This window comes from Rhamphochromis sp. 'chilingali', assembly GCF_963969265.1.
Source record: "Rhamphochromis sp. 'chilingali' genome assembly, chromosome: 3".
In the NCBI taxonomy this organism is placed as follows: Eukaryota; Metazoa; Chordata; class Actinopteri; order Cichliformes; family Cichlidae; genus Rhamphochromis; species Rhamphochromis sp. 'chilingali'.
Genome location: NC_137931.1, coordinates 44654683 through 44677541, shown reverse-complemented (window position 1 = coordinate 44677541; position 22859 = coordinate 44654683). Strand labels below are relative to the sequence as shown.

The following is a 22859-nucleotide window of genomic DNA, read 5'->3' as shown; positions in this document are numbered from 1 at the left end:
AAAAAAAATACAGAAAACTTTGTATTTTATTTTTGTCTGATTGTTTTTATTTTTAGCTGGAAAATCACAGAAACTTTCGGTTACTGACAGATATCAAATGAAACGATTAAGCCTCACAAACCCAAGCTAGCCGTAAAAAAAGACAAAAGGGAAATGCAAATACATGTTAAACATATCAGTGGAAGTAGAGGTAGAGTTAGCAGCATTACAAACAACAACTGAGCTTACATTTGACATTTCCTAGTCACCACCAAACTAATTATCATCAGCCTAATGATGAAGATTGAGCTTTGCGTTCTTGTTGTTCTACTGTATATTCTCCTAGCTACTGCGATCCCGTAATTATGTGAGTGTGCTGACTGACTGATGATGCCATTAACAGTGTTCGATTACAGATCTCTGCTAAAGCTGCACCACTTGTACCCAGTCAATGGAAATGTAAAGAGTACCTGGGGCAAGCTAAAGACGTGGGAGTCCAACATCTATGAATTATTCAACCACGTGTGAGTGTGAGTGCGCGAGTATCTGTTTTCAGGTGATAGCTGATAGCATCTGTACACGATACCTCATATCAACCAAGAGCTCTTTGTTACCAACAAAAGGAAGAGATGATCTATTGTAAACATTTCATGCAGCAGTCAAAACTCATTATGTGGATTCTTGATGGTGAAAGATGATGATGGTTTACGAGGCTGCTGTAATTTAAAAGCAGAAAGCACGAGACAGCGGAGGGCTTTTGTGAAAAACTGACGCGCATGTCACATTTTGTCTGAAGCCACATGATTGTCTGTGCATCGAGAATCTGCAGACTTTTCATTTGTACAACTTGACTTCATAGGCGTCTTTGTAAAATTAAAAACTAAAAAAGTAGTAAAGCTTCACTTTCCCTCATTGTCACTCTGACCGGAGCGGCTCTAATGCCCGCTCTCAGCACTCGCAGCAGTCAGTAAAGGATATGAACTGTGAGCAAACAACGTGTCATCCACTGAAAAGGCGCTGAGCGTGTGTTTGATGTCTTCGATCAGCTGCAGGTCTTTTCTGTCTCTGCTGACGCTCCTGTCTGACGCTTTGCCTTCGATCTCCTCGTTGCGCGAGTCCTCCGGGCTTCCATCGTCAGACTTCGATGTTGTAAAATCAGTTGTTTCTGTAACTTCTCGACTTTGCTCGTCTGCTTTTCCCCACGTTTCATTGACATCTTCGGTTCCAAGTGGGCTCGTGGACTGATTACCTTCTTCAGTCTGCGGCTCTGTTACATTGAAGTTGTTATCGACAGTTTTCTCATCAGGTTGGCTCTTAGAAACACTCGCAGGTTTTTCAGTGGCTGAATGAAGACTACCTGAAGTGCTTTCCACTTCAGTTTTGGAAAAAGCGTTTTCCTCATTAATTCCTTTCTCTGCACTTTCTTGACCGTTACACTCTTGAAGAGATCCCATGCTTCCTTTGTGCTCTTCTGACCTCATCTTCTGCAAGGCTGCAGACTCCTCCTCACTTTGTTCAGTTTGAGGTTTTAGTATTAAGTCTTTCACTTCAGCCTTCTCCTCCACTTGCAGTTCATCTTCAGCGTCCCTGTAGGCTTTCACCTCATCTTCAGACACCCTCACCATCTTGAGTGGACTGTCTGATCCTGGCAGCTCAGTAGATTTTGTCTCTTCTTTATTTGAGCTGGACGCTGGAGTGTCAGTTATCTCCTCCCTCATATCCTCCAGTGGTTCAACAAATGTCTCGAAAAACTTTGATGACTGGTGCTTGTTGACCCAGTTACTGACTAGATCTGTGCTGTCTTCTGCTGCCAAGGCCTCTGGACTTTCTCTACCAGCTGCGACAGTCTCTTCTGTATAATCAGCCTCATTGTTTTGAGGTTTGAGCAGCACACTTGCTCCTTCCTCCGAGGCCTTACTCGCATCTTCTGCGTCTACTCCATTTTCTCCGTCGGCAGCAGAGAGATCACCACCAACTGCATTTTCGTCAGTCTGTGGGCATATGTCAGACTTTGTATCTTTGCTTTCTTCATCTAATTTGGAAGCCAGAACATCTAAGTCAACAGCAACCGGTGATTGTTCCTGATTCCCTGAAGAAACAGCTGCGACCTCATCCACGTTTTCCTCAGCGCTGCTCTCCTTTTTTACCAAGTCTGGCTCTTTGTTTTCGTTATCACAGTCAGATTTGTTGCCATTTTGATCTTGTTCTGCTTCCTCGCCGTCTTTTCTGTCACCTAATTTAGGCTCCGCTTTCATTTCTGTACCTGCTGTCTCAGGCTGTGAGTTGCTTGGAGTTGATTCATCATTTTTTTCCACGCTGTCACCCTCAGCATCACGTTCTACCTCATCAGCCCCGGGAGCCTGATCAACCTCGTCAGCATCGTGTTTTTTAGCACCTTCTTCAGACTCCACTGCGACTTCTTTAATGTCTGCGCTCTCGTCGTCAGCAGGCCCGTCTGCTTTGCTTTCTTCATCACCCTCTTCTTTGGCTTTCAAGTCATTTTTGTCTTTTAATTGAGACTCTCCGTCGTCTTCATGATTATTGCTCTCGGCTTCAGTAGAGATCTCCCCGTTTTCAGCATTAATTTCTTCTTTTTCACTCGTGTTGCTGGTTTTTCCAGCATCTTGCTCAACACTCTCAGCCTCTGGCGTCTCATCAGCTGATTTAGTCCCATCTGCTGCTTCATTTGCACCAACGTCTGCACTTTTCTCAGCTTCTTCTGTGGTCTCAGATATTTCTTCTCCTTCTTCTACAGGTGCTTCACTTATGTCCTTTTCCTTGTCATCCTCTTCATCATGTTTCTCTTTGTCTTCACTTTTCTCAGCTTTGTTTAGATTTTCTGATTTTTCTGCCTCATCATCATTTTCTTGAACAGCTGGTTTACTCTCATTGTCATTGTCACCCTCACTTTTATCACCTACTTCAGATTCTTCCAGTTTGTTCTCAACACACTCACTGTTCTCATCATTTTCTGTCTTTTCTTCAACTTTCTCGTCATCGGCGACTTTATCCTCCTCGCTCAAAGATTTCACAGCTTCTTCTTCGTCTTCCTTTGTTTTAAAGCCATTTTCAGCACTTTCTGCTGTGTTTTCCTGCTTGTCTGTCCCTTCATCTTCCTTACTTTCCTCATTACCCTCTTCCTCATTTTTAACCTTTTCATCATCATCATCTCTTTTCCCAGTATTTTCATCTTCTCCTTTATCAGAGGTTACATGAGTTTGTTTCTCCTCCTCTTCTTTTCCACCCTCCTCAGTTTTCTCTTTGTCTTCCTTTTCACCTGTTTCCTCAGATGCTCCAGTCCTCCTCTCCTCTCGCAGCTCGCACTGTTCGTGACTCTCATCCTCTAATACTTGTTCTTCTTTAATGTCATCTTTACTGCTTTCTTCTATTGCATTTTCCTCACCTCTATCTCCTATTTTTTCAACTGTGGTTTCTCCACTCCCACTTGGCGAGCTGCTCGAGTTCTCTGCATTGACTTCGGTTTCTGACCCTGCAGCTCTGTCCTCGCTGTCTGCCTGCTCCTCCTTTTCTGCGTCACTTACAGGTGCCTCTTCATAGCTGAGGGCCTCTTGCTCCTTTGAGGACTCTGCTTTTATCTCTATTGTTTCTCTGGCTGTCACTGCCTCTGCCTCTGCATTATCAGGCGCTGCTGTCTCATCAGTCTTTTTATCCGGCTCTGATGACTCATCCTCCTCACTGCTTTTTGCCCCTTGCCCGGTCTCGTCATGCTGAACGTCAGTCTCCTCAGCGGTTTTCTCCTTTCCTTCCTCTTCCTCTGCAGCCTCAGTATCAGCAGTTTCAGCTGGGGTTTCTTCAAGATGCTCAGTTGTCTTGTCATCTTGTGTCACATTTTCTTCTTTCGAAGGATGCAAAGCTTCACCCGTTTCCTCTGATTTATCCTCCTCTTCTGCAGCCTTGTCATCTTGCTCAACCTTCTCATCTTCAGTACTGTTGCTGTTCTCCTGAGGCTCCTGCTCATCATCTCCACTCTGTTCTTTGGTTTCGGGTAAATCTTCCTGTGTCTGTGCCACCACCACGTCACCAGCATCGCTTTCTTCACATTCTGCCTCTTCTGCAATGGTCTGCTGTTGTTCTGTAGGCGTGACAAGCTTGACTGGAGCTGCATCTGCAAAATACAAAATGGACTTTCAAAATAAAGAACAGTCTTTGTGCAGTTTATGAATTAATTCTAATAAAGATCTGATACCTTTGTTGTCCTGTTGAGGGCCTTTATGTGTGGACTCCTCCTCCTCCTCAGTGCTGGTGTCACTCAGCTCAGGCTCGGAGCTGCACTGGGACTCCTTCAGTATGGCTTCTGACAGTTTTTCTTGCACAGATTTGGCTTGAAAAATAAGGACCAGGACACTTGTGATCATCCTTCTCTGGGACATGTTAAAGCTTCAAAATTAATTTGTCTTTGATAACAACAACAATAAACACCAGTGCAGATTTATTTATCTCCTTTTTTAACCTCTGGGTGGTCTTGGGTCGATTTGTGCCATTTTTCATTGTTCGTATACACGCCATTTGCACTGTGTTGAATGGAATATAGCGAAAGTCTGCAAAAAAAAGTTTGGTCACATTTACTGTTAAAATTTCAGTATGACTTCCGGAAATTAGCTTCAGTGGCTAAGCTACAGACAAACTTACACTATTGGTCTTAGTGGTCGATTTGTGCCCCATTGAAACCCATTATAAACGCTATTTTTCACTGCAGATTAATTACGGTTAAAGGGATCGTGATCGTTCCACCTTCAGTCTTTGTGGGGAGCTTGCCAGCAGCTGGCCGCCTGGAGGGCTTTTTATGCTCCTGCAAAAAAAAAATAAAAGTGGATCGAAATACATGTTGGTGCTAACCCTAACCCTAACCCTTAAAACAACGAAACTATAATTAAAACTTTGTATGAATATTTCAGGGAGAAGTAGTTTTAAAAGACTGGCTAATTTAAAGTGGAAAAAATATTAATATATAATCTTTTTATAGCACTTTTTATGGCGTGGTCGATTTGTGGCTCTAAGACCAATAGTGTATGCATTTTTCTAGGACCTCCCAGAGGTTAAGCAAACATCGTTTGTTCAAGTGCATCATAGCAATGGCACTGGACAAAAACCCACTCCTGCTTCAAAGAGGGTCAAGGAGCAAATAAGAAGTGTCCAGAATTTTAACCTCCTAAGACCTGAACTCTTTCACGACATGTATTTTTAATTTCTCTTTGCTTTTTGGGCTGATTGGGACCTGATGAATGTAAAAACAAAAAATTACCTGATTTTTATTTTTTTTTACCTGATTTTGAGATCCACATATGAGGACATTCATTTAAATTTCGACAGAACAGTAACAGTATAATGTCCCTGTAAGTGGATATCAGGCCCTTGTAGAGCAAAATTTAGTATTTTGGTCCAGACAACCCAAAATGTGACGTCCACATATGTGGTCACAGGAGGTTAAATGACTGAGGAATTTAATGTATTTGAGTGACAGATAAATATCTCTTTAATCCTTCCAGGTGAAAACACAAAAACAGTGCGAAGTCAGTGATTCTCGTCCATTTCTGCTTGTTCTGCTGTAGAACGTGGAAAAGTAACTTACTGCGCCCTGAAAACATTCGAGGTAAAAAGAAGGAAGGGAAAAACAAAGCAAATCTGCTTTTCTTTGTCATGCAAAAGCAGATTTCTTATGATAAATGAATGAATATGCAGCAGCTCGTCACAGACGCATATTTTGAGCTGCTCTACAGTATGCAAATACTGGGATTTTTTCTTCACGGCTGCTTACTTCTTCTTCGCTGATTGCAGTTTCACCCCTGGTGTTGCTTGCCTTTGTTTACTTAACTATATATTTACACATTATTTTTAGAAACCCAAACCAAGACAAAAGTATATAAAAAATGTGGAAAAAAGTAAAAAAATAAAATGTGGATCAGATAGAAAACGAATCATTGCGATGGCACACATGTATTTTTCCACTATTAAAATTTTTATTTTAATCATTACACGTTGATGATATTGTAGCAGTATGACATTAAGCTATTCTGCTCTGATTGTATTACAGCGCCGTATTTAAAACATGTGACTAACTAGGTGGTCTTGAATGTTGTGTTTTTGTATATTCTTTGTTTTTTACTCACCTCTCTCGTGTTCCTCCTCCTGGTTGCCCTCCTCTACAGGCTTCTCAGCATCTTTGTCATCACTCTGTCTAGTCTCACTTCCTGAGGGGACGCTGGTGTCAGATATTTCTATCTCCGTGCTGTCCCCAGCACTGTCCATGTGCGAGTCTTTGGCCGCAGAAGACTCAGCTTCCGTGGCAACATCTTCTTCTGGATTTGGTTCATCTTTTTCCTCGGGCTGAGCGATGGTTTCCTCCTGACTGTCCTCTTTCTGTTGCTTTGCCTTATTGTCCTCGTTGATGTCTCTTGTGGCTTCAGCATCACTCTCGTCGTGCTCGCTGCCCGAGGAGCTGGAGCCTGAATGAGATCTCATGTCTGCGAGAAAGTTACACATGAACACCAATAAGTACTCTACAAGAAGGAAAATGCACATTTAAACATTTCAAAAGATGGTTTTGTTCTGTAATTAAAATACTTTGTGTCTTAAAAAAAAAGATTTTAAATAGTTAAACATTGTACAGGGATTTAAGCTTTATGTGTACAACTAAGGTGATTCACCCACCATCCCTGTCATCATTGTCAGTCTCAGAGGCATCCCTCTCTTTAACCTGCCTGTCTGTTGCACTGGTTGGAGATGGGGATTTCTCTTCTTTTGCCTCCTCTGCAGCTCCCTCATCATCTGCTTCAAAGTCTTCTTCATAATCTGAAGCAGAGAATTATAGATACAGACTTCAGTATGCGCGGCACACAAATCTTTAGTTTGTGCTCAGATGCACCAGTTTTTGTACCACCTCTGCCTTTTTCCTCATCGAGCGCTCTTTCTTCTTTGACCGGAGTCTCCATGTTCTGCGGCTCACTGGTTTCACCCTCCAAGTGGGAGCCAGCATCCTCCCCAGTCCTCTCCGTCTCCATCTCACCTTCATCTTTTGGGCTGTTGACTGATTCCTCTCTTCTTGTATCCTCCTTGATCCTCTTTGGTGGAGGAGTGGGCTTTTTGTCCAGTCCCATTGCTATGATGCATCTGAACAATGAGCAAGAAGTCTGTTTAAAAAGTAATTTTGTTCCTGTTTAAATAAATAAATCAATAAACCACCCAGAGAACGAGTGGGGTGCATTCAAACCACCACACTGAACACAGTAATCTGCCTATGTTGTAGTTCATTTATATTCTAATTTCACTTTAAAATCATCAGTATGCAGGGATAATCTTGTTGAACAAACTGTGTATCACAAAGTTTCTTTCCACAGAGCTTATTTTGTGGATTTATCCAAAATCCCACCGGCTTTTTTTCCAGGATAACCAAGGCGGGCTAACTTCTAAGTTGGCCTCCAAAAAAAGGTCATCTATGGGACACTCTAGCCAGTGTGGACTGCTTAAATATAGAGCTACAACTAGCAGACCATTAGTTTAATGTGCAATAACATTTGAAAATGGGGAAAACAGTTTATATGGTCGAAAAATGCCAATTAATTTTGCTGCCAGCCCGTTTAAAGCTCAAACACGGTCCTGTTAGACTAAATACACACTACATGGTTTGGTTTCCAGAAGACTGTAATGTTTGTTGTACTTACTTTTGAACAAAACCAGGCTCTCTGCTTTCTCTACACGCAGTTTATATGCTAAACTAAAGTGGCTGACAGAAGCTTATCATTTATTCATGAGTAAAAATGTTAAACTTTTCCTTTCACATGTCTCCTTTTTGTTGTTCACTTTGTTTTATATTCAACCTTTTGACCTGATGAATGTAAAAACAAAGAATTACCAGATTTTTTTTTTACCTATTTTTTGTTTCTGAGAAAAATGAGAGCCACATATGAGGATATTCGTTTAAAATTTAAATAGAACAGTAGCAGTACAATGTCCTCGTAAGTGGATATCAGGCCTTTGAAGAGCAAAATTGAGTATTTTGGTCTAAATAACCCAAAATGTGATGTCCACATATGTGGACGCCAGGTCCTAGGAGGTTAAAGCTTCTGTAGAGATCTCACTTGTAGCATGGAGAGGCCCCCTCGACGCCGGTGAAGCCAAAGTGCCCGTGTTTGCCGCCGAGTCGTGAGCCTTTCCTGTGTTTGAACTCGCAGCAGGAGCTCAGCCGCTCCACCTGCAGCCCATTCAGGAAGAAGGTCAAGCTGAACGGGAAGCCTCTGTGTCGACGTGAAATAAACTGGAAAGTTTCTGAAGCAGAAATGATGAGGCACAAAAAGCCATTCTGAATGGTTTGGGGTATCTGTCAGTATATATTTACATATACAAATCCAAAAAACACAACCCGGTTTCACACACTGACCCCCTTCATGAAGCTTTCCCTTGTACACACACAGGTTCTCTCCTCCACAGTGCTGCTGAAACACTTTGACGTCGTCCCTCATGTCGGTCAGGTCGCTGGAAAGACGCACCGTTTTGCCAAAGTACACCATGTTGACACACACTCTGCTTTGGTGAACAGAGCTCCTCAGCAGTGGGGCGTCCTGGGTGGAAAAAGTGACACGTTTTTGGTGTGTTATTTACTGATTAAAGATATTTTACATTTATATTTGAACTTCCTGATCCAAACTCTGATGTTAGCGATGCACAGAGGTGGATGAGATTTGTTTCTATATCATAAATATAATCAAGGACGCATTAATACTATTCATTTGTCAACTTTGTCATGAACTGTCTCAGAAAATGCGTGCCATGCACAGGAAATGCTATTTGTTGTTCCCGATTTATCCAAAGGAAGTGCAGTTTAATGTTTGTTGTGGATACTTTTGTTGCCAGGGAAATAACAAGGACAGATAAAGACCTAACTCACGTCAGCTCCACTGGAGGCGGTGGTCGGGCGCAGTCTGCGGCCTCTGACAGTACTGCTGGCAGTGCCCTTTAACCCTCTCTCTTTCCTCTTCGTAGCTGGAGGCACCGGAGTGACAAAGTTGTTGATAACTGGGAGGCAATAGGGCGAGATGCCATGGGAGGCCTCCACTGCAGTCAAACGTCTCCGAGGCTCTTTGTCCATCTGGTAGGAAGGTTAATGAAGTCTTTACTCTGGTTCTGCTGATACTGATGCTCTGTGATTGTGGCTTCTCTCCATGCAGTGAACTATAGGTGTGATTCTATCAATTATTTTTCATGCTGAGGCCTACATCTATATCTCTACACTTCTAATAGATAGTTTCCAAAAATACAGTTTGAAAAAAAAGAAATTGCAACTTCATATCGCTTGAAAATCTAATTTGTCTACAGAGAAAACGCTGTGACTCATATACAGGTGAGTATCTTGAGTCTCACACTCACAGTGCAGTTGAATGGCAGGTGGTTGTCATGAGAGGATTGGAGCAGTCTGTAAGGGGAGCTGTGTCTGACCGAAGCCGTGGTGCTGTTACTGTGGATCGGTTTCAAGCGCACGGGCCTCTGCATCTTCCCCGGGGCCGTGTTGGGTCGAGATGAGCTCGGCTAAAAATCGCGTTACAGACATTCAGTTTGCATTCTGCTAATTATGCAGTTCTGCTAATCTGCACTGCTCCTGAACCGTCACTATGGTGCGCTTTTACAGTGATGCCATACTGTGTTTCCTTTAACACAAAGCGACCTGCTCATTATGTTGGTGTTTTGTGAAATGAAGCGTATTTGCTATTCAAACTTTTCTTTCCTCGGGCTTGTCATTCGTTGCTGAATGTAAAAAGCAGTTCTTTTCTAATCTAATCTTTATCTTTTAATTATATTTTATTCTTGGTAGTATAATCACATTGTTTAAATAGTTTTTAAAATTTTTTTTATTGTTAGCGATCTTTAACGTCTCCCACTACTTTTAAAAACTGCAAACTTCTTAATAAATTCACAAGAAATCATGATGACAATAAACGTATTCAAAATGCATATTAGCTATTAGCAACAAATCCCCATCGATGTATATCAGGCAAGGCTCAGCGTGCTTTAGTATGTGATTTCTGTTGAGTTAAGGTGGGGTCAAAGACAGGAGCGATCACAGCGATCAAAGACAGGATTACTGGCTCTATTTATTCTGGCATCAAGGTGTGTGACTTTTTATGTTTCAAAGATAACACACAGCTAATCCCAGCACTTCACTCTGAACACTCGTCTGCGCACAAAACAAACAGCTGAAGCTGGAAGTCTTCATACTAAAATGGCAGTGTCAATATAAACATGGCAACTATCAGGATGCACAGGTTATAACATACACTATAGCAGTTTCTCACCTGGACATCATCTCCTTACCTGCAGGTCAGATTTTCCATGTTTGCTCAGGTAACATTATTTGTGTTACAAAGAATGCTAATTTTTTCTGCCCGTCTATAAGATGACAATTAAGAAACAAAACAAAACAGTTGACTAACTAATTGACTAAATGCAAGTTCTTCAATGAAATAATCAGTTATACATTTTGGAAAATGCAAGATGTTTGCTTCTTAAGAGTTAGACTAGAATCTAAGGACATAATAAAAATATAATCCAAGCCTTAAAAGGAGGTGACCTGAGATGAACAACGGGACATACTACACTGTATGTTTCTTTATTTCCTACAAAATACACCAAAATGCAGAAGCAGTGTGTGAAACACGCCATGATTCAACGACCTTTAGCAGCAATAACTTGAAGTTTACTGTTTTCATCTCTCACATCGCTGGGGAGTAATTTCGGCCTGCTCTTCTGTACAGTGTTGCTTCAGTTCACTGAGTTTTGCAGGCATTTGTTTAAATGCAGCTCTCTTCAGGTCCCTCTATAGTATTTCAGTCGGGTTGCAGTCTGGACTTTGGGCTGTTGCACCACCTTGATTTTCTTGTTCAGTCACGCTCTTGTAGGTTTGCTGCTGTTCTTGGACTCAGTTTCCCGTTTCAGGGCACAGTTTGGTTCAAGCTTCTGTTGTTGGACAGGTGGACTCACATTTGTAACTCTAGAATATTTGTACTGGTGTAAAGGGATCAACGACTGGAGGTGCCTGTGGCTGCAGAACAAGCCCAAACCCAACTCCACCAATGTGCTTGACCGTTAACACGAGGTATCTGTGGTGATGTTCTTTGTTTGGTGCTGAGCGTTATGGCCAAACATCTTCACTTTGGTGTCATCTGTCCAAAGGATGTTTTCCACATGTGAATGATCTTTCTCACTGTAGAATGATGGACTTCAAATTATTTGAAACTCGACTTATACTCATTGCTGATGTCCTCCTCCCTTGGCTTTGTGTTAACACGCACCTGAAGGCTTCACACCAGCAAACTGCCAAAACTTCTGCTTTTTTACAGATGCTCACACTTGCTGATGATGAGTTAATTGCATTTGATAGGCAGCACCTGTCTGCTACTTAGCCTCCCATGGAAGGAGGAACAGTGTAGTTGGTACACTGATTCTGTTTTATGGCTTCATTTTTGTTAAATATATCAGGACAATGTGCTGCTTTTCATCTGAGGTTGTTTTTCAAATGATTTTTTACAACCTAGTGACTTTTTATTCTGTTTTATGTGCATAAAACCTTAATAGAATAGAAAGGGTGTGCTTTCTTATCTTATCTATATGTCCGTATCTATATCTATCTAACATCTGTTATAAAGTCAGTACTTGCATATACAAAAGAACGCTGATTTCTTATATATTTATTGCACTAAATGAATGTATTATTTATCAGAGCAGTTCTGTTCCCAGTTTCAGTGTACACTACAGTTTCATCTATTTCCACAAATAAATACATAAATAATCGTCTCTCCCACTTACACTGACGAGCTTAAAATTGCTTCTTCAACAAAAGGTTGCTGCTTCGAACTCATACATAATTCTCGTAAAACCATCAGTGTAATTTTTTATCATTGTATCATGTTTAAAGACACTAATCTACTTTGTATGATTAATTAAACAGTCACACTTTAAACAATAAACACTGAAGCAGTAGATTTAATACCCACCGACTCAGAGGAGTCAGAGTGCTCCCCCTCGGGCCCAGAGTGCTGTTTCCGGATGCCCCTGGCACCCTCGGGAGGGTGTGGAGACAGGATGTGGACAATGCCTTCCTCATACCTTTTAGAGCGCTCCACCTGCCAAACAACACCATTCATCATTATATAGTATGTAGTGATATATGAGAAGTTTTCCAGTATAAATTAGGAATCCTACAAAATAGGGCAGCAAAGCAGTGTTTATATGTTAAAGACGTACCTTGATCTTATGCACTCTTTCCCTCCTTGCAAACTCCTCCAGTTTTCTTTTGATCTCGATTTGGTGGAGACGCTGTGTGGGTGGAAAAAGGACAAATTATCAGGATTTATTGCATAAGGAAAATTACACAGATTACATGACAGTGTTTTTTCCTTTGACTTTGTCTCATTTACATCGTGTTCTTCCCACCTCCATCTCTAGCACCTTGTGGAAAATAGCCTGTGCCAGACATTCTCGAACGTGTCTCTGGTGCGCTCTCTGGATCAGCTTGTGTCTGTACTCCTTGTCCGGGACAATGCGCCCACTCCTGGTGATCTAATAACAACAATAATATCAACAAAATTCAACCCGTCGATCGATATTTTTAACTGAATTTCATAATTTTGCTTTAAAAACCTAAACGCACCAGTCCCGCTCTCTGCAGGTGTCTCTTGATTCGAGTGCTGCTAAAGTATCCAGCAAGATGTTTGTCTGTGAGGCTGTTGTAGGTCGAAAGAAGTCTGCAGAGACAAAAACACAAGTATTTAATCCCAGTCAGCACTAAACAGCCACAGTTCAGGTGAGGGGGAGCGTGTAAGCCGTGTGTTGATTAAAGCTATCGGAAAACCGGAACCCTGATCAAATGCTTTACTGGGGCACAGCGCCGTGTTTGTTTGTTGGCAGTTGTTCTCTTGTCCTCATTAACGAGACATCAGCTCGTCCCCAGAGTGGCCTGTGTGAAAGCAGTATTTTTTTTCCAATACAGATTTGATTTCCACCGGCATTTGTGTACGACACAACAGGATCTTACAATTATAGAGTCTGTTACAGGTGTCTGATTACCTACAGGAATGAGAGGGAACGGCACACTTAGCCCGGGCTGCCTCCTCTTTGTGCACTGGGCTTGTTTGTTTCTGGTGCCCTGGATCACAGCACTGCATTTAAAACTGTCATTCTAGACGTGAGTTTTTTATGAGCAGGTGAAGTGGAGGCACATGGCTGCAAAGCAGTTAAGAGGCATCCTACTTGTCATGACAGAACTTGATGAGCTCTTATTAGTCTTTGCAAATAAGGAATAAGGAGTCAAGCACTTTAAAAAAATAGTTTATGTTACAGTATGAAGGTATCCTGTAGACAAAAATCATGCTGTGTGCATTCTCTTATATACCAGTATGGGGGAAAACGCAGCAGCACAGAGAATCTCACCTGTGTGTGTGCACATCTCGTATCCTTGTTTTAACACTTATTTATACACACACTATTTAAACTTGTATTTCCTTAACTTAAAGTCTGTCACCCATCGCTGTGCATTGCGTTAAAACCACTGAGAGTGTTTTCCTCTGAAATGTGGTGCATTAAAAGTAGCATTAGATGGAAAACCTCAAATCTGAATTCATGGTGAAACTTCAGTTTCAGCTTCTTTCTGGTTCTAGTGACACTTCTTGTTCATAATAAAGTGTGTAGCAAAGCTGCCTATGAAGTTTTCTTTGACTCATTTATGGGTTTGAGTGGACCCGTTAGCACACACAATAACATTTGCCTCATTGCTGACTATATTGACAGACACTGTGGGTGACTCACAACCACTTTTAAACTGTTTCTATAAGCAGGGCAGGCATAGTTAAATGGTTAAATGGGCGTTCTTGCTATTATGCAGCTAGATCTTTAATATTAGCATGAAGTCAATTTCCAGCTTTTCAAGCAGTTGAAAAACATGAAAAGAAATGTGCCGAGGTTAACTGGCGTAAAGCCTCCGAGGGGGGGAATCAAAACTCATGCAGCTTTAACCAAGCGGCTCCCTCCTCTTTGAATAAAACACATAAATTGCTCTTACCCTGAGTTGAGGTGACTCATGGCTTTCAGTCTGCCCTCTCTTTAAAATCCCCCCCAGCGTCTGAGATATGGAGGCAGGGCACTCGGTGCTCGTTGGGAGACGTTCAGGTTTACGTGATGTCAGAACAGACGGGAGTTGTTATAAAGTGAGGAAGGTAAATTTTGAGCGGAGTCGGACTGAAGCTGCACTTCTCCCACAGCGGAACTGATGACAGTCCCTGGTTGCCATGGCGAATCACGTGACGAGTCTGCCAGCAGGGCTGGTTTCCACTTACAGATTCCCACTGACACACGCACACGTCCGTCCCAAACTAATGATTTATATACATCTGTCAGTTTTTCCATTAAGAGCACCAACTACTTCTGTCGGTTAGCTTCCTTAATTTGTTTATTATTTATTTTATTGTAACCTTAAATGATGAGAAAACAAAATAAGAAGCAGTTAGTTATCTGTTGTTGTTATTAATGCCACTGTTTAATTTGCACTTTGGTCAACGCCCTGTTGTTATTAAATGTGCTTTATAAATGAATAAATAAATAAAAAAAATAGTTACAAGTTTCACATTGAAAATCTTGTTTAAGCACATTTGCAAAATATATTTTTTGACAAATGGACAAAAGCCCTTTTGAGACATAAAATATATGATTATAAGTGATAGATATTCTAATAGCAGGGAAAGCTTCAATGTGAAGCAAAGCTTAACTTTTTGTGCAAAGTTATCTTACTAATGCAGTGAAGTGAAATATACAAACCTATCAAATTGATATAAATATGCTCTTTTATTGCACAGATTGAGATTTAAGAACCATGTTTGACTATGTACTAAATAAGTAATGTACTTATTTTTTTAATATATCTACCTACCTTTTATCTGTGTATGTACTTTGTAGTAGTTTTCAACTTGTAAAGCACTTTTTAAAGCTGAAAGTACAGACAGAGGGTTTAAGTCTTATTTCTCTATGTTTTAAAAACTTGTAATACAACTTATATCCTGTAATAAAAAAACTGTTCTCATGTGAATGCCAGGTTTTAAATTATTTTAATACAGCTTTAGATGAAGAATTTGTATGTGCACAGAAGCAGTGTGTGAAAAACCAAGTACACCTGAAGCACCTTCAGAAGCAATAATTGTTTTCTGTGTTTGCAAGTATATTTATGCACAGCAGTCTTAAGGTCTCCTCACAGCATTAAAGCCGTGCTGAGGTCTGAACTTTGACTGGGCCATTGCAACAACTTGATCCTTTCCTGTTTCATTCAGCCTCTTATAGATTTGTTGTTGTTCTTATGATCATCGTCCTGATGAATGATCTGGTTTGGTCCAAGTTTTGGCTGTTGGACAGACGGCCTCACATTTGACTCCAAAATACTTTGGTAGCAGAGGAAAAAAGCCAAACTTGGTCAGTCTTTTCAAATAGCCCTGTTATGAACTTTAACATTTACTGAGGCCTCCAGAGCCTGAGATATAACTCTTGGGCTTCTCGGTGTTCTGTGTTTTTGTTCATCTGAGGTTTTGTTTAACTCATTTTAAGACCTGTTTTTGTCCTGGTACCAAAAACCTTACTGAGTGAGGGCATGCGTGATTAACTGTAACTTTGTATTATAAGATACAAGTTGTATTGCAAGTTTTCATTAGTAACTAAGTACTTATTCAACTTTTGGCCCATAATGTTACAAAAGTTGAAGAAACTTTATCATAACATTTGTCTATTTGTAAGACAATCATGTTGTTCTCTTATCAATGAAGATCAAATATTAAAATCTGAAGAACCTCTAGCATCTTATGTAATGTTGCTTTACAGCCCATGGCTCTCTTATATTTCTGCATAACTGCTTTTGAAATTCACAGCTGTAATATTGGATCTTTATATTTAATAAAAACATGAAGAAATCTAATATTTTTATGTCATTTGTTTAAAGGGTCCCTCTTTAGCTGTTGTTGGGACTGTTAAAATCACAGTGTTTTAGGTTTAGCTTTCTATTCAGAACTAAAATAAGCAAATCTTTAAACACCACTATATCATTTCAAAAACAATCTGTTTAGATAATAATAATAATAATGGATACTTTATTGATCCCCATGGGGAAATTACTTGTTTTTCTCTGCATTTGACCCATTCACTCAGTGAAGCAGTGGGCAGCCCACTAAGCAGGCGCCCGGGGAGCAGTGTGTAGGGACGGTACCTTGCTCAGGGGTACCTCAGGGTAGCCGTTAGGTGGATTCGAACCGCCGACCTTCCGATCATGGGGCGACCACTTTACCTACTGAGCTATCCCTGCCAGATTGCAACAAATCAACAAACAAACATAGAAAAGGAGTTAAGTTAATGGGCTAAATATTAAAAGTTAATAAAACACAATATATTTATGCTCACAATGTGATGCTACTAGCGAGCATTGTCAGTGTCCCTGGGAATCTAAAATGGTGAGTGTAGCATAGTCCTGCTGCTGTGGAAATTCCCTGAGTGGAAGCTACAGTGGCGTGAAAATCAGTGCTCTCTCCTTCATGACTGATTCTTAGTGATGGCTGAATATGTGAGCTGTACTAAACCCGTAGACCTGAACAATCACTGGTCCAGTGGCAAAACCATCGCTTTCCACCACCATCAATAAATCCACAGTGGGACTGGAGTGGGGTCTGTAGGTCCTCTGTGGCCCTCTTGTGGAAATGTGAACAACTGTTGTAATTATGGGTTTTTTAAAAAACATTATTATTATTATTTTTATTTATTTTTTACCACAATGCACCATAATTTTTATATTGATGTAGTAGCATGTTTCAGGTCTGAAGGCAGCGCTTCATTAAATGTTTGAGCAAATGCAAACGGTATATTTGCTCAAATGTTTATCTTCTGTATTACTGATTAATTAAGTGTTGCATCAGTTGCTTCTTATCCTCCAGCGTCTAATTACGTTGTTATTGTATGACACAAAATGTCAGACATCACTGAGTTCTCTGAAAAAGCTCAATTTCATAATCACTTGATGGCTTGTCAATTCCAGGGTTAGCCAGGGAGGGGAGCCATGCTACTGTCTGGCTCACAAGAGAGGATCAATCTGTGCTTTTGTACTCAGCTGCTCTACACGGTTCAAATATTCAACAGGAGATACAGACATGCAACCTATAAATAGATCACGGCACTGTGTGCACAGGAGGGTCAGTGGTCAGAATTGATGCTGTTGCTGAACGGCATCCCCCTTTTTCTTGGAGGTTTTCTTGTCAGCATCCTTCTACAAGTAAAGACGTTCAGCAGGGTCTTTAATGTCCTGCCTGAGAGAAGAACCACAGTATGTTTAGGCATCAGAAACTGTATTTCAACATGCCATACATGCACACCATCTGTAATGCTCCCTGGTTAAGAATTGGGGGAATTTTTTTTCACGTATATTTGATAAATTCAGCTTGATAAGCTGAGGATTAATGAGCAGAACTGCAGTGTGTGACTGTTCACAAATATTATCCTGAAGCAAAGTTAACCGCACATGTAACAAATAATCTTTTCTGGCACAGATTCACTAAAGTACTGGAAACATTTCTGAGATTTGGGCCCATATTGACATGATAGCATCACACAATTGCTGCAGATTTGTTGTTGATTTGAATCTCCTTTTCCACCTCATCTCAAAGGTGTTCTACTGGATTGAGATCTGGTGACTGTGGAGGCCTTTGTGAATTCATTGTCATGTTATGGAAACCAGTTTGAGATGATGTAAGCTTTGTGACATGGAGTGTTATCCTGCTGGAAGCAGCCATCAGAAGGTGGGTACACTGTGGCCATAAAGGAATGGACATGTTGTATATATAATGGCAGCTTTTGGTGTTTAAAACATGCTCGGTTGGTATGAAAGGGCCCAAAGTGTGCCAAGAAAAGCTCTCCTTCATCATTACACCACCATCCATGCTTTCATGGTGTTTACACCAAATTCTTAAACTACCATTCAAAGGAAATCGAAATAAAATCAAGACTAATCAGATAGACAACATTTTTACAGTCTTCCTGCAAAAAACTGTGGCCTGAGTTTCCTGTTCTTCTGCTGCTGTAGCTCCACGTGATGTTCACTCAGAGATGCTCTTCTGCATACCTTGGTTGCAGCAAGTGGTTCCCTTCAGCTCGAGGCAGTCTAGCCATTCTCCTCTGACCTCTTGTATCAACACGACCTTTTCTCCCCGAGAGCTGCCACTCACTGATGATTTTTTTCTGTTTTCGACTGTTCTCTGTAAACCCTGGAGGTGGCTGTGTGTGAGAAAACTCCATTAAATCAGCAGCTCATCTGGCACCAACAACCATGCCACATTCAGAGTCACTTTAATGTCCTTTCTTCTCCACCCTCACGGCCGGTTTGAACTTCAGCAAGTTGTTTGCACCATGTCTGCACACCTAAATGCGTTGAGTTGCTGCTAGGTGATTGGCTGATTAGGTATTTGCTGTACCTGTGCAGGTAGTGCACACATCTATCGATCTTTTTCTCTAGACAGGCAGATAGATCATTGTTCTTGTTAAAGATACAGTTTCGTATACAAAAAAATTAAAAAACAGGGACTGAAGTTGAAAGGAATGACATGCTGTCATCAGTCATCAGAGCCGCATGGGAAGCATCCTTTGTGGAACTTCATCAATAACCTTTCTACGTACAGATGTACACTAAAGGTGAACGAGCCGGGCAGGTGAGTTTCCTGTTTGAACTTTCAGTACCTGTCAAGCTGCTGGGATTAAGATGGCTCTGCCTTCACGCTCACAATAAACACAGTAATCACGGCAGAAATTTCACCAGCACTAAACACCTAATACACAACACAGGTCTTAAAATAACAATTAGCGTGGAAATGGAAGAGGGGTGATTATAAATTCCATTCAGGAAAGGGTCTTGGCTGTAAGCTGGGAGGTGGCAGGGAGATCTCGGGGAGTCATGCGGTTCAGAAATGGGGGGGAGCAGTTTTTGCAATCAGCATTAAATAGAACAGTTTTGTGCCTGTGTGATTGTGAAGTGGGCCATTACTCGTTGATAAGAGCACTTTTTCCTTGTGTCGCTCTGATTGGGCTGAGCATGCTGCTCCCTCGCACATGCTGTCCCAATGCAATCAGGCCCCTCTTTCACTGCACTGCCATTTTCACTGCTGTGATTTCCACCCAATCCCTCCTTCGCCTCCCCCCCACCCCACCTAATGCAACCACACTCCTCCACCCCCCTCCAAGCCACCTCCCACCCTCCAGCACCCCATCTCCCCCTTCAAATTCAATGAGTACCCATTTACAGCAAGGAGAAAAGGTCATGCCAAACTCGTTGTGTCAATTGTAAACCACCCCAATTTGGACTGATTTCAATGAAATAAACGAGTAGTTGCAGCTCTAAAGAAAGCAAAGGTCCATGTGGAAGTAGCCAATTAGGAGAGTTTCTTAGAGAGACTGGTCAGGGTCAAACGCTCAGTGCTTCACTGGTTGAGACTCGTCCACATTCCTTGTTCTTACTATATTAGGGGATGTTGTGTGTCCTCGGAAATTAATCTTTCACGAAATAATAAAATATAATTTGTATGTAGAGAAATTTTTGCATAAAAAAACAAAACAATTACGCGCAGGGCTCGGATTTTCACAGCAGACATTTCCTATTTTCATACTTCATATAAGTGAGGATGGACCTTTTACCCCGTCACATTTCTTATTACTACTTATGTTATCTTATTTTACTTATCAGTGTGTATTATTGCACTGTATGTTGCACTGAGTGTTCTTTATTTCCTGGGCTGTGCCAAATTATTTATTTTATTTTTCAGGTTGTGCATAAAATAAAAAGTGCATGAAATGAAGGAAATACCAATCAGTCTAATTTATCTGTTCAGAACTATATTAAACACATTTTGATGTCTTTTACTTTGAAAGGCTTCTGTGCTTTGTATGTTTTTTTGACTGGTCCGATCTGGCCACCTGGAAGGTTTTTGCAGAATAGAAACACTGCATAGAACAACCTTTCACTTTGTTTTGTAACTTGTGTTACAAGTCCTATAGAAAGTGATCACATTCTCCGTGTGGTTGTCTGAATTGTTCATTTTATCCTGAATCATCATCTTCACTGGTTATACTGTTTTTGAACAGACAAAGCTGCCGTAGCCCAAAAGTAAGGTGGTTCAGCCAGGGAGCCGTGTTGATGCAATTCTTTCATTTGATGACAGCAGACCGACTGATTGTGGAGAAACTTGGGTGTTGAACCTGCACTTAAAAAAAAAAGAAAAATCTTAGCCTGTTCATCATCTGTTTTACTGAATTTGAAATGCATACAAACTTATTTTCACTAAAAGAAAGAGGAATTATACACTAATCTCACATGTGTTCGGTTTTACAGGGTTGGCCCACGACAGATCAAACTGGGCTGTATGTGGCCACTGAGCTAAAGTGAGTTTTAACCTTTAACTTTGCCTGGCGACAAAGTGCTAAAACGAGTTTAAACACTGTTGTTATGGTGGAAACTACTTTTATATGTAATATGAGTTATACATGAATCCATTAATAGCCCCAATTTTGTCAGAGAAAAGCACAAAAACCAACTTACTTTTGCTCTTTGGTTCCACAATGATCCAAAAGTGTGAACCCAACTTCTAACCTAAACCCTTTTGTGCATCACCTCAGATGCCACTATTGTTGACCTACTTTAAACCTCTCATACAATATGCTTGAGTACCTATACACAGACTGTATATACCCAAACCGCCACCCACAGTCAGATGTAAAGCAGTGCAGCAGCAGAACGAGTTTGTAAGTATGTTGACAGATGAGAAATTGTTCTTGTCTGGTCCATATCACGCAAAACATTTTCGAAGTCAGCCGTGCAACGCTGAAAATGAAAACATGCAACTGTTACACACTCAGATCTCCATCTTTCCCAACATCTGCTCATATCAGGTTTTCCACAGACGGTCAATTGGAGTGAGATGTGATTGTCTTTCATGTTAAAATGCTCATGTCTTTTTTCTCACCTTTGGCGTCTCCCAGTGAACTCGAGACAAGAACATAAATCAGTTTTCCGACTTTTTCCTACCGTGTTCAAAACCCTTTCTGCTACGAAGGATTCTGTGTCTGTTTTAGTTGAAATGTCTGATCCGCAGAATGCAATGTTTGAGCTGCGTGATCTGATAAGGAGCATTCATGTCCACCAGGTGGAACAGGACACATCTCGTTGAAGGCACGCTAACTCCTTTATGCCTCTGCGATGGTGCGATACAGATGCAGGCTCATGCTGGTGCAGGTCAGACAGAGCTCCCACCAAAACAGCTGTGGGCAGACAATATCCATTTGTGTGTGTGTGTGTGTGTGTGTGTGTGTGTGTGTGTGTGTGTGTGTGTGTGTGTGTGGTGGCTGGAGTGAAAGGATTTGCCGAGTGTTGGATTGCGTGAGTGACAGGTTTGAGTTGGTGAATGAGTGAGAGTAAGAAAAAAAACAAAAATAAAAAACAAACCACAAAAAAAAAAGCAACAAACTGTGTTTTCTCTAAAGTAGCTCAAGCTGTTTGTTGATGAGATTCCAGCCCTTCTGATCCCTGTGGGATTTCTACATTTCCACCTAAAGAGAACATATAATGTCCTCGTGTCACTGATTTGCATACCAACTTAGAGCAGGTGGGTCTTTCTGTTGCAGTATGTGCAAAAAAACCCAACACTCATATATAATAATAATTCATTTAGAACTGAACTAACGTAGAACTTATAAAATAAACAAACAAACCAAAAAAATCAGTTCTTGATGCTTCCCAAGTTTCAAAAATTAACAATTTGCATTTTCCTCTTTGTTTTTTTTGGCAGAGCCGCAGCTTTAGCAGACAACCAGTCATCTCATGAATCATCCAACTGTTACAGAGCAGTCTGCTGATTATTATTCCTTCCCCATATTGTACTCATGCGGCTGATGGCTGGATAGGGTGATAATAACTGGATATAGTTTGTTTTATATTATAGGCTGCTTTTACGGTCATACAGTGGTAGTAATAAAATTATTTAATCAGTTTATTTCTCCTAAGGACGAGCGGTGAAAGTTAATTCTCATATTTCCACCCAGAGAAAAAAATCAAACACACAACAAAAAGGATATTAAAACCATTACAGACGTTGGATTTCTTACAGACTGAATCGCTTTTATTTAAGCAAACGTGACAGAAAAAGGATTCCTAATAATTCAAATGGAAGCACAAAACTGAATAACCGAGCCTTCAGAACAAGAGAGACTCGGGATGTCTGTGGTGCTGCATATCAACTGGTTTTAGCTGTTTGCTCTGCTGTAAACTGGTTACCAACAAAATCATCCAATGTGGGTCCAGCGGTTTGGAGAGACTGTGGTGCACGTTCTTTAGTTCTGTTCTGCATGAAAATAAGAAGAGAAGATGATGCATTAAAAAAAAGAAAAAGGAAAATAATACAGAGTTTCAAGACCTCCATACAGGGTGAGATACTTAACAGTGCAGTAACAATGATTTTAAAAAATCCTCTAAAAAGAATGATTTTATTTCTTATGATCTCTAATTAATAATAATAAAATAAACGACCACATTTAAAGGTTCTCAAACTGTAAACTAACAGGAACTTTCACTGAGCACAAACTATGAGATTGAAGTGTTTTTGGCCTTCTGCTCAGATGGCACAAAGCTCAAGAAGTAATTAGTTGTGGCAGAATAAATATTCACACAGGATAATATAATATAATAATATTGTAAAGATTAGAAAATAAAGAGATTGAGTCTTAATAGCAGTAAAATTCACCCACTTGCACCTTTTATGTAGGAATTACATCTTTCCCATCTTTCTTTCTAAGAACATTAGTAAATAGTATATAGT

At 40.7% G+C, this 22859-nt stretch overlaps 2 protein-coding genes across 2 annotated transcripts in view; both read right to left on the bottom strand.

The window, feature by feature from the left end:
• Nucleotides 1-51: 51 nt before the first annotated feature.
• On the bottom strand, nucleotides 52-14268 carry erich3 (glutamate-rich 3). Its single transcript, XM_080878528.1, has 14 exons — nucleotides 14045-14268; nucleotides 12638-12731; nucleotides 12421-12546; nucleotides 12232-12303; nucleotides 11982-12110; nucleotides 9361-9519; nucleotides 8882-9082; nucleotides 8375-8555; nucleotides 8076-8262; nucleotides 6878-7107; nucleotides 6649-6789; nucleotides 6108-6461; nucleotides 4187-4321; nucleotides 52-4105 (listed from the first exon to the last, which is right to left on the bottom strand). The coding sequence occupies exons 1-14, from the start codon at nucleotides 14062-14064 to the stop codon at nucleotides 915-917; spliced, it is 5220 nt and encodes a 1739-aa protein (XP_080734654.1). The 5' UTR covers nucleotides 14065-14268; the 3' UTR covers nucleotides 52-914.
• An 8030-nt stretch (nucleotides 14269-22298) lies between these two features.
• slc44a5b (solute carrier family 44 member 5b) overlaps nucleotides 22299-22859 on the bottom strand; it is a 67244-nt gene continuing 66683 nt past the window's right edge. Inside the window, exon 23 of the mRNA XM_080879095.1 lies at nucleotides 22299-22380. The gene's annotated coding sequence lies outside the window, so the exon portion shown is untranslated. The remainder of the gene's footprint in view (nucleotides 22381-22859) is intronic.